The following is a 14,974-nucleotide window of genomic DNA, read 5'->3' as shown; positions in this document are numbered from 1 at the left end:
CCAGCTTTAGTCCTGTTTTTGAGGGTCGCTAGCCCCTTTTATAAACAGCTTTAGTCCTGTTTTTGAGGGGTGCTAGCCCCTTCTAAACAGCTTTAGTACTGTTTTTGAGGGACGCTAGCCCCTTCTAAACAGCTTTAGTCCTGTTTTTGAGGGGCGCTAGCCCCTTCTAAACAGCTTTAGTCCTGTTTTTGAGGGGTGCTAGCCCCTTCTATAACCAGCTTTAGTCCTGTTTTTGAGGGACGCTAGCCCCCCTTCTATAACCAGCTTTAGTCCTGTTTTTGAGGGACGCTAGCCCCTTTTACAAACAGCTTTTGTCCCCACACGTCTCAAAATTTGCCATTGACAATGAACGGGGAAATTACATCAGAATTCTGCTAAATACAATATTAAATGATTACAGTCTCCGAGGTAAAAATACTTGAATGTGATTTTTTGCCTTTTCCCATCCATGTCAATAATTTCATATCAATTAAACTATACAACATTTCTCTTAACAAAATACAAGCACACGATTTCTCCGGTCAATTTGACATATGGCTCAAGTGCGTACAGTCAAAACTGTGGGAGGTATAATGCGTAAATCTTTACATTTTCTATTTAATTTATGTTCTTATATTCAATTTTGTTCTTTTCCATTGTTCTATCATTTTAACTACTTGTGTTTTATTGTATTATATGTCCTGCCCTGTGAAGCACTTTGAGCTGCATTTATGTATGAAAGGTGCTATACAATTAAAGTTTATTATTATTATTAAATGGTAAATGATAAATGGTGCATTTATATAGCGCCTTTATCCAAGGCGCTTTACATAGATTGTGCATTACATTCACCCATTCACACACACATTCATACACCGATGGCAGCGGAAACCATGCAAGGCACCAACCAGCACATCGGGAGCAATTAGGGGTTCAGTGTCTTGCTCAAGGACACTTCGACAGTAACTCTGGGGGAGCCCGGGTTCGAACTGGCAACCTTACGGTTACCATCCAGGCACTCTACCCCTGAGCCACCGCTGCCCCACTAAAGACTACTCCAGTGGAAGTATAAAAATACATAGAATAAAGTGTTACAATTACTAGAGTCTGGTTGATTTAGGTCATATGTAAACGAACAAATCAGCTAGCCAATCACAGGCAACAGACATTCTGATTGGCCAGTAGGCGTATAAGATGATGTATGATGATGATGATGTTTTCTATTTGTACGTCTCTAAATGTTCTGATGAATTGAATGAATTGGACCCTGTTGTAAACATAATTCCAAAGTGTACTTCCATTCCAAACTCTGACACTTGGAATGTAAAGACAGTAAGTATAGCTCTATGGTGGACTTTTATGAAACAAACACTTTGCAGACATAATTATAGCAATAATAATTAAAGCTTTTCGTATACAGCTGCCATGTTGGTGAGTTTGACGATATTACATTAGATATAGGACCGTTCTGTTCGGACCAATGGGCTGTCGATGGGAAGTTGCACCTATATGGTATAGCACCTTAACCCATTCTGACCTGAGATCAGATTCTAACGCACAGAAGAATGGTGGTTCTTTAACGCATTCTGACCTGAGATCAGATTCTAACGCACAGAAGAATGGTGGTTCTTTAACGCATTCTGAGCTGAGATCAGATTCTAACGCACAGAAGAATGGTGGTTCTTTAACGCATTTTGACCTGAGATCAGATTCTAACGCACAGAAGAATGGTGGTTCTTTAACGCATTCTGACCTGAGATCAGATTCTAACGCACAGAAGAATGGTGGTTCTTTAACGCATTCTGACCTGAGATCAGATTCTAACGCACAGAAGAATGGTGGTTCTTTAACGCATTCTGACCTGAGATCAGATTCTAACGCACAGAAGAATGGTGGTTCTTTAACGCATTCTGACCTGAGATCAGATTCTAACGCACAGAAGAATGGTGGTTCTTTAAAGCATTCTGACCTGAGATCAGATTAAAAAAATCTCTTCTTTAATCCTGACAGTTTTCAAAAAAATAGCAGACCTACAAGCTCATAGCGAGCCACTCGGCGGCGCTATGAGCTTGTAGATCTGCTATTGTTCAATAGCTAAAGCATAGCATGATGCTATAACACCAAAATGGGTTCCCGCCCAGAATGGGTTTTAATTACCGTGTGCATATCATCAATCACGATGCATTTGAACAATGTCTATGGAGGGGTGATGTTTATGTTAACATGCATTCGTGTGCGTGTGTGCGTGCGTGTGTGTGTGTGTGTGTGTGCGTGTGCGTGTGCGTGCATGCGTGCGAGCGTGTGCATGTGCGTGTGCGTGTGCGTGCGTGCGTGTGTGCGTGTGTGCGTGTGTGCGTGTGTGCGTGTGTGCATGTGTGCGTGTGTGCGTGCGTGCAGGTGATGGCGGCCGCTGAGGTCACCGCGTCGCCCCCGGGGGACACTGGGATGCTGACGGACGAGGAGGCGGGGCCTAGTGACATGGAGGCGGGGCCTAGTGACATGGAGGCGGGGCCTAGTGACGAGGAGGCGGGGCCTAGTGACAATAAGGCTCCAGTCATGCGGCATAGGCAGCTCGCCCAGCACGGGTAAACGTTGTAGTTTTATGAAGCCTTTTACTAGATTCTACAAAAAGAAAAACTGCTGTCTGAAGTGAAGTCCACATGCCAGAATGTAAACCCTCGATTCAGTTCAATTCGACAGTTGTGTCACGAACCGCCTACCTATCAGGTCGCCAGTGGTGGAAAGTAACTAAGTACTTTTACTTAAGTACTGTACTTAAGTACAATTTTGAGGTATTTGTGCTTTACTTGAGTATTTCCAATTTCCAGTACTTTTACTTCTACTCCACTACATCTCAGAGCCAACATTTGTACTTTTACTCCACTACAATTATTTGAAAACTTTAGTTACTTTAGTTACTTTGGCGATTTTAATTTTGATTAGAAAACATACATTAACCACTTCAACCCAATATATTTTGGCCATTTGAAAATAGCCGATCTACAAGCTCACAATGCGTCGCAACGCGACGCATTGTGAGCTTGTAGATCGGCTATTTTCAATAGACTTTGTACACATTTTGAACTTGTGAAGTGGGACATTCTGCAATATGAGTACTTTTACTTTTAGTACTTTAAGTACATTTTGATGCCGATACTTTTGCACTTTTACTCAAGTACATTTTCAATTCCGTACTTTTACTTGTAAAGGAGTAGTTCTAAATTGCAGTATTGGTACTTTTACTTAAGTAAAACAATTGAGTACTTTTTCCACCACTGCAGGTCGCCTTCACACATTAGGAAGCTTTACCGCGATTACAACGAATTACTGGCCGCGTATTGTCGCAAAGTGCGCTTTCGTTTGGCAGGTGTGAAGCCTCATTCCAATCCTAATGCGCCTCAAAGAGCCGTGCATGCCGTATAGAGCGGCGCAGTCCCTCCCCCTTTCAGAACAACGAACGGCCCAGGAAATGAAAACGCAATGCATTTTGACCATAGGCAGTTTTTATTTAATTTATTTAAAGACCTTTTAAGCGTCGTACGAAGACAACTCTTGTCGTGACAAATCATGACAACACACACAATATTTCGGGCCAAACAAAGAATTAGAAAGTAGTTAAAAAACGGCAGGTTACAACACTTTTTTTGTTGTTTTTCTTCTTTGTAAATATTAGCGTTTCCAATTGCTGCGGTGTGAAGGCAAACCGCAGCAAATGAAATAATTATGCAAGAATGATGCAACTTCTCCGCCCATTCGCATGGAGTCTACCGAAGAAGAGGTGTGAATGCGACCTTATAGTTCCTTTTAGGACGCAAGAAATGCAGAGAGAGAGAGAGAGAGAGAGAGAGAGAGAGAGAGAGAGAGAGAGAGAGAGAGACCCAGGAGTAGTGGTACCGGTATACTGTGGATCAGCGGTCCAGGCACCTTGGCTGGTATAATCCAGTCTGGCCGCGGGTTCGACTCCCCATCCCGACGGCCTTTATACTGCATGTCTCTCCTCATCTCCTGTCAGCCTATACTGTCTGTCCCTCCATTAAAAGATCTCTCTCTCTCTCTCTCTCTCTCTCTCTCTCTCTCTCTCTCTCTCTCTCTCTCTCAATTCAATTCAAAGGGCTTTATTGGCATGAGAAAACATACGTTTACATTGCCAAAGCAGAAAGAACAATACAACAATACAGCAATACAATCAAAACAAAAATTATGTACTTTGTCAGAATCTTCAATAGATCAACTTCTATATACCGAGGTCACTCGATGCAGGTATAGTGCAGGAATAATATACACAATGATTAGTCTTTAGGGTGGTTGTGTTCCGTTTGATATCCTTCTTGCTGCATGTGTTATTTGCACATTGTTGTACTTCGCCCAGCAGATATGGGAGTTTTTTGTCATTGGTCATGGTCATGGTCTCTCTCTCTCATTAGCAGGCACAGCACTACCCCTCTCTCTGTTTCTGGCGCCCCCTACTGGTATTAATAAGTCACATACTCGTGTTGTTCCAATTTCACGCATGCGCGCACACCACTCGTGCTCATGACAACAGGATACGCGTACACGGACGTTGCTGGTTGTAGAGGAGTCGTTGCACCACTCAAAAAAAGAAAAAAAAAAAGAACGTACAGGTGCGGAATGGCAACGTGGAATAAGGAGAGCAACCTGGAACGCAACGCAAGACGACACAGCGATGTCCAAACATTAACAAACATTAGTCAGTTCATTTTTCTTTTTAAAGGACAGTGGCAATCAGAGCACCTGCATCCCGGGGGCGCTGCTTAACCCATTCTGACCTGAGATCAGATTCATACGAGGGTTTCCACTGGACACACACTGGTTCTGATTAACCCATTCTGACCTGAGATCAGATTCTAAAAACGTTCAACCTGCGCTATAAGTTTGCGCTATACGTTTTCTGCAGTTAAGTAAAGTTCATTAAATCCATTGAGGCGGCTGTCTGTGTATGCAGAAGAAATCTATTCAAAACAACGTCTCTCATAATGATGTGGATTCTGTCGCCCTCTGCAGGCTAAATTATGACATTGCTGACACAGGCACCACTGTCCTGGCCATAGAAACATACCATGGTAAGATTACTAAGACACAGTCACTGCATTCTGTATTTATCTGATAAGGTTACTAAGACACAGTCACTGCATTCTGTATTTATCTGATAAGATTACTATACTAAGACACAGTCACTGCATTCTGTATTTATCTGATAAGATTACTATACTAAGACACAGTCACTGCATTCTGTATTTATCTGATAAGGTTACTAAGACACAGTCACTGCATTCTGTATTTATCTGATAAGGTTACTAAGACACAGTCACTGCATTCTGTATTTATCTGATAAGGTTACTAAGACACAGTCACTGCATTCTGTATTTATCTGATAGGTTACTAAGACACAGTCACTGCATTCTGTATTTATCTGATAGGTTACTAAGACACAGTCACTGCATTCTGTATTTATCTGATAGGTTACTAAGACACAGTCACTGCATTCTGTATTTATCTGATAGGTTAATAAGACACAGTCACTGCATTCTGTATTTATCTGATAAGGTTACTAAGACACAGTCACTGTATTCTGTATTTATCTGATAGGTTACTAAGACACAGTCACTGCATTCTGTATTTATCTGATAGGTTACTAAGACACAGTCACTGCATTCTGTATTTATCTGATAAGATTACTATACTAAGACACAGTCACTGCATTCTGTATTTATCTGATAGGTTACTAAGACACAGTCACTGCATTCTGTATTTATCTGATAGGTTACTATACTAAGACACAGTCACTGCATTCTGTATTTATCTGATAGGTTACTAAGACACAGTCACTGCATTCTGTATTTATCTGATAGGTTACTAAGACACAGTCACTGCATTCTGTATTTATCTGATAGGTTACTAAGACACAGTCACTGTATTCTGTATTTATCTGATAGGTTACTAAGACACAGTCACTGCATTCTGTATTTATCTGATAGGTTACTAAGACACAGTCACTGCATTCTGTATTTATCTGATAGGTTACTAAGACACAGTCACTGCATTCTGTATTTATCTGATAGGTTACTAAGACACAGTCACTGTATTCTGTATTTATCTGATAGGTTACTAAGACACAGTCACTGCATTCTGTATTTATCTGATAGGTTACTATACTAAGACACAGTCACTGCATTCTGTATTTATCTGATAGGTTACTAAGACACAGTCACTGCATTCTGTATTTATCTGATAGGTTACTAAGACACAGTCACTGCATTCTGTATTTATCTGATAGGTTACTAAGACACAGTCACTGTATTCTGTATTTATCTGATAGGTTACTAAGACACAGTCACTGCATTCTGTATTTATCTGATAAGGTTACTAAGACACAGTCACTGCATTCTGTATTTATCTGATAGGTTACTAAGACACAGTCACTGCATTCTGTATTTATCTGATAGGTTACTATACTAAGACACAGTCACTGCATTCTGTATTTATCTGATAGGTTACTAAGACACAGTCACTGTATTCTGTATTTATCTGATAGGTTACTATACTAAGACACAGTCACTGCATTCTGTATTTATCTGATAGGTTACTAAGACACAGTCACTGCATTCTGTATTTATCTGATAGGTTACTAAGACACAGTCACTGCATTCTGTATTTATCTGATAGGTTACTAAGACACAGTCACTGCATTCTGTATTTATCTGATAGGTTACTAAGACACAGTCACTGCATTCTGTATTTATCTGATAGGTTACTAAGACACAGTCACTGCATTCTGTATTTATCTGATAGGTTACTAAGACACAGTCACTGCATTCTGTATTTATCTGATAGATTACTAAGACACAGTCACTGCATTCTGTATTTATCTGATAGGTTACTAAGACACAGTCACTGCATTCTGTATTTATCTGATAGGTTACTAAGACACAGTCACTGCATTCTGTATTTATCTGATAGGTTACTAAGACACAGTCACTGTATTCTGTATTTATCTGATAGGTTAATAAGACACAGTCACTGTATTCTGTATTTATCTGATAGGTTACTAAGACACAGTCACTGCATTCTGTATTTATCTGATAAGGTTACTAAGACACAGTCACTGCATTCTGTATTTATCTGATAGGTTACTAAGACACAGTCACTACATTCTGTATTTATCTGATAGGTTACTAAGACACAGTCACTGCATTCTGTATTTATCTGATAGGTTACTAAGACACAGTCACTACATTCTGTATTTATCTGATAGATTACTAAGACACGGTCACTGCATTCTGTATTTATCTGATAGGTTACTAAGACACAGTCACTGTATTCTGTATTTATCTGATAAGGTTACTAAGACACAGTCACTGCATTCTGTATTTATCTGATAGGTTACTAAGACACAGTCACTGTATTCTGTATTTATCTGACAGATTACTAAGACACAGTCACTGCATTCTGTATTTATCTGATAAGGTTACTAAGACACAGTCACTGCATTCTGTATTTATCTGATAAGGTTACTAAGACACAGTCACTGCATTCTGTATTTATCTGATAGGTTACTAAGACACAGTCACTGTATTCTGTATTTATCTGATAGGTTACTAAGACACAGTCACTGCATTCTGTATTTATCTGATAGGTTACTAAGACACAGTCACTGCATTCTGTATTTATCTGATAGGTTACTAAGACACAGTCACTGCATTCTGTATTTATCTGATAGGTTACTAAGACACAGTCACTGTATTCTGTATTTATCTGATAAGGTTACTAAGACAAAGTCACTGTATTCTGTACTTATCTGATAGGTTACTAAGACACAGTCACTGCATTCTGTATTTATCTGATAGGTTACTAAGACACAGTCACTGCATTCTGTATTTATCTGATAAGGTTACTAAGACACAGTCACTGCATTCTGTATTTATCTGATAAGGTTACTAAGACACAGTCACTGCATTCTGTATTTATCTGATAAGGTTACTAAGACACAGTCACTGCATTCTGTATTTATCTGATAGGTTACTAAGACACAGTCACTGCATTCTGTATTTATCTGATAGGTTACTAAGACACAGTCACTGCATTCTGTATTTATCTGATAGGTTACTAAGACACAGTCACTGCATTCTGTATTTATCTGATAGGTTACTAAGACACAGTCACTGCATTCTGTATTTATCTGATAGGTTACTAAGACACAGTCACTGCATTCTGTATTTATCTGATAGGTTACTAAGACACAGTCACTGCATTCTGTATTTATCTGATAAGGTTACTAAGACACAGTCACCGCATTCTGTATTTATCTGACAGATTACTAAGACACAGTCACTGCATTCTGTATTTATCTGATAGGTTACTAAGACACAGTCACTGCATTCTGTATTTATCTGACAGGTTACTAAGACACAGTCACTGCATTCTGTATTTATCTGACAGGTTACTAAGACACAGTCACTGCATTCTGTATTTATCTGATAAGGTTACTAAGACACAGTCACTGCATTCTGTATTTATCTGACAGATTACTAAGATACAGTCACTGCATTCTGTATTTATCTGATAAGGTTACTAAGACACAGTCACTGTATTCTGTATTTATCTGATAAGGTTACTAAGACACAGTCACTGTATTCTGTACTTATCTGATAGGTTACTAAGACACAGTCACTGCATTCTGTATTTATCTGATAGGTTACTAAGACACAGTCACTGCATTCTGTATTTATCTGATAGGTTACTAAGACACAGTCACTGTATTCTGTATTTATCTGATAAGGTTACTAAGACACAGTCACTGCATTCTGTATTTATCTGATAGGTTACTAAGACACAGTCACTGCATTCTGTATTTATCTGACAGATTACTAAGATACAGTCACTGCATTCTGTATTTATCTGACAGATTACTAAGATACAGTCACTGCATTCTGTATTTATCTGACAGATTACTAAGATACAGTCACTGTATTCTGTATTTATCTGACAGATTACTAAGACACAGTCACTGCATTCTGTATTTATCTGACAGATTACTAAAATACAGTCACTGCATTCTGTATTTATCTGACAGATTACTAAGATACAGTCACTGCATTCTGTATTTATCTGACAGATTACTAAGATACAGTCACTGCATTCTGTATTTATCTGATAAGGTTACTAAGATACAGTCACTGTATTTCTCATCATAATATACTAGACCTTTAAGTGCCCGTCGGCTATACCGGCCTACTAGAGAACGATATGCGCCTTGGGGAACCTAATAATACCCCTTGGGGAACCTAATAATACCCCTTGGGGAACCTAATAATACCCCTTGGGGAACCTAATAATACCCCTTGGGGAACCTAATAATACCCCTTGGGGAACCTAATAATACCCCTTGGGGAACCTAATAATACCCCTTGGGGAACCTAATAATGCCCGTTGGGGAACCTAATAATGCCCGTTGGGGAACCTAATAATACCCGTTGGGGAACCTAATAATGCCCGTTGGGGAACCTAATAATGCCCGTTGGGGAACCTAATAATGCCCGTTGTCAACGTCAGAGCACCCGTTTTAACTCTGTCTGTGTCCCACATGGAGATCTCTGTCTGTGTCCCACATGGAGATCTCTGTATCTGTCTGTCTGTGTCCCACATGGAGATCTCTGTATCTGTCTGTCTGTGTCCCACATGGAGATCTCTGTCTGTGTCCCACATGGAGATCTCTGTATCTGTCTGTCTGTCTGTCTGTGTCCCACATGGAGATCTCTGTATCTGTCTGTCTGTCTGTGTCCCACATGGAGATCTCTGTATCTGTCTGTCTGTGTCCCACATGGAGATCTCTGTATCTGTCTGTCTGTGTCTCACATGGAGATCTCTGTATCTGTCTGTTTGTGTCCCACATGGAGATCTCTGTATCTGTCTGTCTGTGTCGCACATGGAGATCTCTGTATCTGTCTGTCTGTGTCCCACATGGAGATCTCTGTATCTGTCTGTCTGTGTCCCACATGGAGATCTCTGTCTGTGTCCCACATGGAGATCTCTGTCTGTGTCCCACATGGAGATCTCTGTATCTGTCTGTCTGTCTGTCTGTGTCCCACATGGAGATCTCTGTATCTGTCTGTCTGTCTGTGTCCCACATGGAGATCTCTGTATCTGTCTGTTTGTGTCCCACATGGAGATCTCTGTATCTGTCTGTCTGTGTCGCACATGGAGATCTCTGTATCTGTCTGTCTGTGTCCCACTTGGATATCTCTGTATCTGTCTGTCTGTGTCTCACATGGAGATCTCTGTATTTGTCTGTCTGCCAGTGTCTGAAGAGTGCAAACTGACTGTGAAAAATGGAGCGGTTAAGTAATCAATTGTCAGGTGTGGGGTTGCCTAGGCAATCAATTGGCTGAGGCAGAGGCTGGAAATTGCACAGATGAGGGGACTTTGGCTCATTATAGGCCCACTGGCAGAGCCTGAGCAGAGCCTTTTGTGGTGGTTCTGGACAACCGTGGGTCCGACCGACTGGAGTCCGGGCACTGCACTCCCTGCGGGGGTGTGGAACGCGTGTGTCAAATGTGAAGTCGGTGGGGCAAACGGTTCTTGTGTTATGTGCATTACAACAGCAATACGTACAACTTGACGCACGACATTTCAAAATGTCACGTTAAGGCAAGGGAAAAATGGGTGATTTTGACACGGACAATTTATTATATTATTGTAATTTTGCTGATGTCTGAGGTGGGCGGGTCTTTCAGTGCCTTCATGATGCTCAGTGACATCATATTGATGTCTGAGGTGGGCAGGTCTTTCATACCTCCATGATGAAAATATATTCAGACTCCATCTTGGCCCGTAGCACTTGCCTTAGCCTCGGCGACCTTACAGGCGTATGCAAAGGCTCAACTTTATGTAACTTAGATAGCATTGTAGACATAGCACTATATAGTATATATGCATATAGTTTCATTATATAGATATATTCCACTGTTATGTTCTTAGCTTACGTATGATTCATGATAACTATGACGTCTTTATATATCGCCATGTTTGTTGTTCTTGCTTAATGTAAATCGCTCTGGATTAAAGGCCTGTTCATAGTCTGGATTTTCGGTGGTGAGGCGACCACCGCTCCGGTGGTGAGGCGGCCACCGCTCCGGTGGTGAGCTGACCACCGCTCCGGTGGTGAGGTGATCACACCGCTCCGGTGGTGAGCTGACCACCGGAGCTGAAATAACGTTGAGCGGTGGTGAGTAAAAACAGAGAGAAGGGCTGGGGGCGGTGGCGGTGGTTTGCTCTTCACCGCGGCTCAGTGACGTCATGTTGTAGTTCGGTGGTCACCTCAGTGACGTCATGTTGTAGTTCGGTGGTCACCTCAGTGACGTCATGTTGTAGTTCGGTGGTCACCTCAGTGACGTCATGTTGTAGTTCGGTGGTCACCTCAGTGACGTCATGTTGTAGTTCGGCGGTCACCTCAGTGACGTCATGTTGTAGTTCGGTGGTCACCTCAGTGACGTCATGTTGTAGTTCGGTGGTCACCTCAGTGACGTCATGTTGTAGTTCGGTGGTCACCTCAGTGACGTCATGTTGTAGTTCGGTGGTCACCTCAGTGACGTCATGTTGTAGTTCGGTGGTCACCTCACCACCGAAGATCCAGACTATGTATGAGCCTTGAGAGCGTCTGCTAAATGCCTAAATTGTACACGCTATTAGATGACGATGGCGTAGAGGGTGAGGAGGTGGAGTACGGCTACCCCGTCACCTGTGGCGACAGCAGAGCGGTTCTCCTCTTCAAGAAGTTTGTGTGTCCTGGAATCAACGTCCGCTGTGTCAAGGTACACGCCCCTCCCGCTTCCAACCAATCAACGCACTGAAAGGGACCAAATTCACGTTAATTCAGAGCATTGAAGGCTGTCCTCTCAGTAGCGTCTACTGACCTACCACGATCTACTGACCGACCACGATCTACTGACCTACCACGATCTACTGACCTACCACGATCTACTGACCGACCACGATCTCACGACCACGTAGGGGACTAACGTGGTCGGTTAAGACTGATATGAGGTTAGGGGACTTAACGTGGTCGGTTAAGACTGCTATGAGGTTAGGGGACTGACGTGGCGGGTTAAGACTGATATGAGGTTAGGGGACTTAACGTGGCCGGTTAAGACTGATATGAGGTTAGGGGACTTACGTGGTCGGTTAAGACTGATATGAGGTTAGGGGACTTAACGTGGTCGGTTAAGACTGATATGAGGTTAGGGGACTTAATGTGGTCGGTTAAGACTGATATGAGGTTAGGGGACTTAATGTGGCCGGTTAAGACTGATATGAGGTTAGGGGACTTAACGTGGTCGGTTAAGACTGATATGAGGTTAGGGGACTTAATGTGGCCGGTTAAGACTGATATGAGGTTAGGGGACTTAACGTGGTCGGTTAAGACTGATATGAGGTTAGGGGACTTAACGTGGTCGGTTAAGACTGATATGAGGTTAGGGGACTTAATGTGGCGGGTTAAGACTGATATGAGGTTAGGGGACTTAACGTGGTCGGTTAAGACTGATATGAGGTTAGGGGACTTAACGTGGTCGGTTAAGACTGATATGAGGTTAGGGGACTTAACGTGGTCGGTTAAGACTGATATGAGGTTAGGGGACTTAACGTGGCGGGTTAAGACTGATATGACCCGATGTCCGCGGTCACGCGATCAGATCGGGGCAACCCTATGGTGATTGGCCGGCCCGTCCACATGTTCAGTGAGACTCGTTGGCGATTGGCCGTCCGCTGCAGGGTCAGTGACACTCGTTTGCGATTGGTGCTCCACAGTTCGCCGGTCAGCTGATCAGTCCCAAGCAGTTTGTCCAGCTGGCGGGGAAGGCTACGCTGAAGGACTGGAAGAGAGCCATCCGCCTGGGAGGAGTGATGCTGAGGTACGCACGCACGCACGCACGCACGCACGCACGCACGCACGCACGCACGCACGCACGCACGCACGCACGCACGCACAAACACACATGTTGACCTGAAAATGTCTCTTTGAAAATGACAGTTTTCTGAAAAAGCTATATATGTTTCTATAGTCAGTCGTTCTTCGATTTTTCAAAAATAGCAGACCGCTATTTTTGAGCTATTTTTGAGCTATTTTTGAGCTATTTTTGAGCTATTTTTGAGCTATTTTTGAGCTATTTTTGAGCTATTTTGAGCTATTTTTGAGCTATTTTTGAGCTATTTTTGAGCTATTTTTGAGCTATTTTTGAGCTATTTTTGAGCTTTTTTTGAGCTATTTTTGAGCTATTTTTGAGCTATTTTTGAGCTATTTTTGAGCTTGTAGATCTGCTATTTTTCAATAGCTAAAGCATGACATGATGCTATAACACCACAAAGGGGTTCCCGCACGGTTTTAAAGCCCTTCTCCACACGCACGCACACACACACACACACACACACACACACACACACACCCACACACGCACACACACACACACACACACACACACACACACACACACACACACCCACACCCACACACACACACAGGAAGATGATGGACTCGGGGCAGATCGATTTCTACCAGCACGACGCCGTGTGCACCAACACGTGTCGCAGCACCAAGTTCGACACGGCCGTCATCATCGGCGGCGGCGGCGGCGGCTCCCGGCTGCAGCTGCCCTCCTCCCTCCCGCCTGCAGGGGGCTCCACTGCGCAGCCCAGCAGCAGCTACAGCAACGGCGGCGGCGGCTCCTCGTCATCTCGGACGGACCCCGCGGCTGAGCGCGCGGCCGTGGCGGGAGGAAAGATGGCTCCCGCAGCAGGTAAAAGACCCTATAGCTATGGGGAGGCTCTCCAACGTTGAGGCGCGGGGCCCTGGTGGCAAGAGGTGGGACTGCAGGCGGACCCATGGAGGTATATATGACGCTCGTGCAGATCCTAACAACTTGCCAAGGGGAACCAGGCGCTCCGCTGTTCCCCGTGTGCCCACCCTTAAGCACCCCTCCTGGGCCTTAAGGCGTGGGGTCCCGCGGCCCAAAGAACCGCCCGCCCCTGGGAATCTTCCATACTCTAACATTTTAACCATGCCGGACCCCCCCCGGACCGCGAGAACCACGGGGCACTAAAGGGATAGTTCAGATTTTTTTTTTTAACTTAAAGGACCACTTCACCACTTTTCAACCTATCTTCATTATAATAGGTCCTCACTAATAATCATGAAAAAATGTCGCAATTCTTTTCTACTCGGTCTGTGTCTCATAGGAGGGCTGTGGGCAGTTCAGAAACCGTCTTCCAGTGACATCATCGATGGGGAATACAAGCTAATAGAAACTGCAGGCTTTCTAGTCCTGAAAAGTTGCAATGCGAAAATGGAAGCCATCGTTCTCACGATAATGAAAATCTAAACTTTTTTGTAAAAAGATATTGTTTAAAAAGAAATCTGCCTAATGATGATGTCACTGGAAGACACTTTCTAAACTGCCCACAGCCCTCCTATGAGACACAGACCGAGGAGAAAGAAATCGTGCCATTTTATCATGATTATTAGTGAGGACCTATTATAGGAAGATAGGTTGAAAAGTGGTGAAGTGGTCCTTTAAAATGTATTAATTGCCATTAATATAGTTGTTGCAACTGTATTAATTTATTGCCCGAGTCCCGTGGTCTCTGGTTTTGGTGAAATATCAATTAGTTCCGGTCATTTTGTGGGGGGGGGCACTGGGGGCCACGCAGTAAAGGTAAATTAATCCACAAAAAAATTGTATTGTTGACCTATTTCTAAAATATTAGTGCAACTTTCGTTATTGTTTTTGACCCCTCTATCACACGGAACTATGTTTTCTGTGTCCATATCACTACGACCCAAAAATAGTTCCATGTGATTGAGGGGTCAAAGTTGAACGGAACCCTTTAAATTAATAATTTAAGAAATGCCTATGGTCAAAATGCATTGCGATTCATTTCCTGGGCCACTCGTTGTTCTGAAAGGGGGAGGGACTGCGACGCTCTA

The 14,974-nt window shown here is 42.9% G+C and overlaps 1 protein-coding gene across 1 annotated transcript in view; it reads left to right on the top strand.

Moving 5' to 3' along the window:
• Positions 1-14,974, top strand: part of LOC310856090 (glucocorticoid modulatory element-binding protein 1-like) — a gene marked incomplete at its 3' end in the record, with an annotated part of 49,847 nt that overhangs the window by 1,425 nt on the left and 33,448 nt on the right. The window contains exons 2-6 of the mRNA XM_083761307.1: positions 2,377-2,564; positions 5,002-5,060; positions 11,686-11,807; positions 12,802-12,905; positions 13,513-13,787. Of these exons, the coding sequence (XP_083617433.1) occupies positions 2,380-2,564; positions 5,002-5,060; positions 11,686-11,807; positions 12,802-12,905; positions 13,513-13,787 (745 nt within the window). The 5' untranslated portion in view covers positions 2,377-2,379. The remainder of the gene's footprint in view (positions 1-2,376; positions 2,565-5,001; positions 5,061-11,685; positions 11,808-12,801; positions 12,906-13,512; positions 13,788-14,974) is intronic.

This window comes from Protomyctophum parallelum (genome assembly GCF_964188405.1).
Source record: "Protomyctophum parallelum genome assembly, chromosome: 3".
NCBI lineage: Eukaryota > Metazoa > Chordata > Actinopteri > Myctophiformes > Myctophidae > Protomyctophum > Protomyctophum parallelum.
This window is presented reverse-complemented; position numbering and strand designations above follow the sequence as displayed.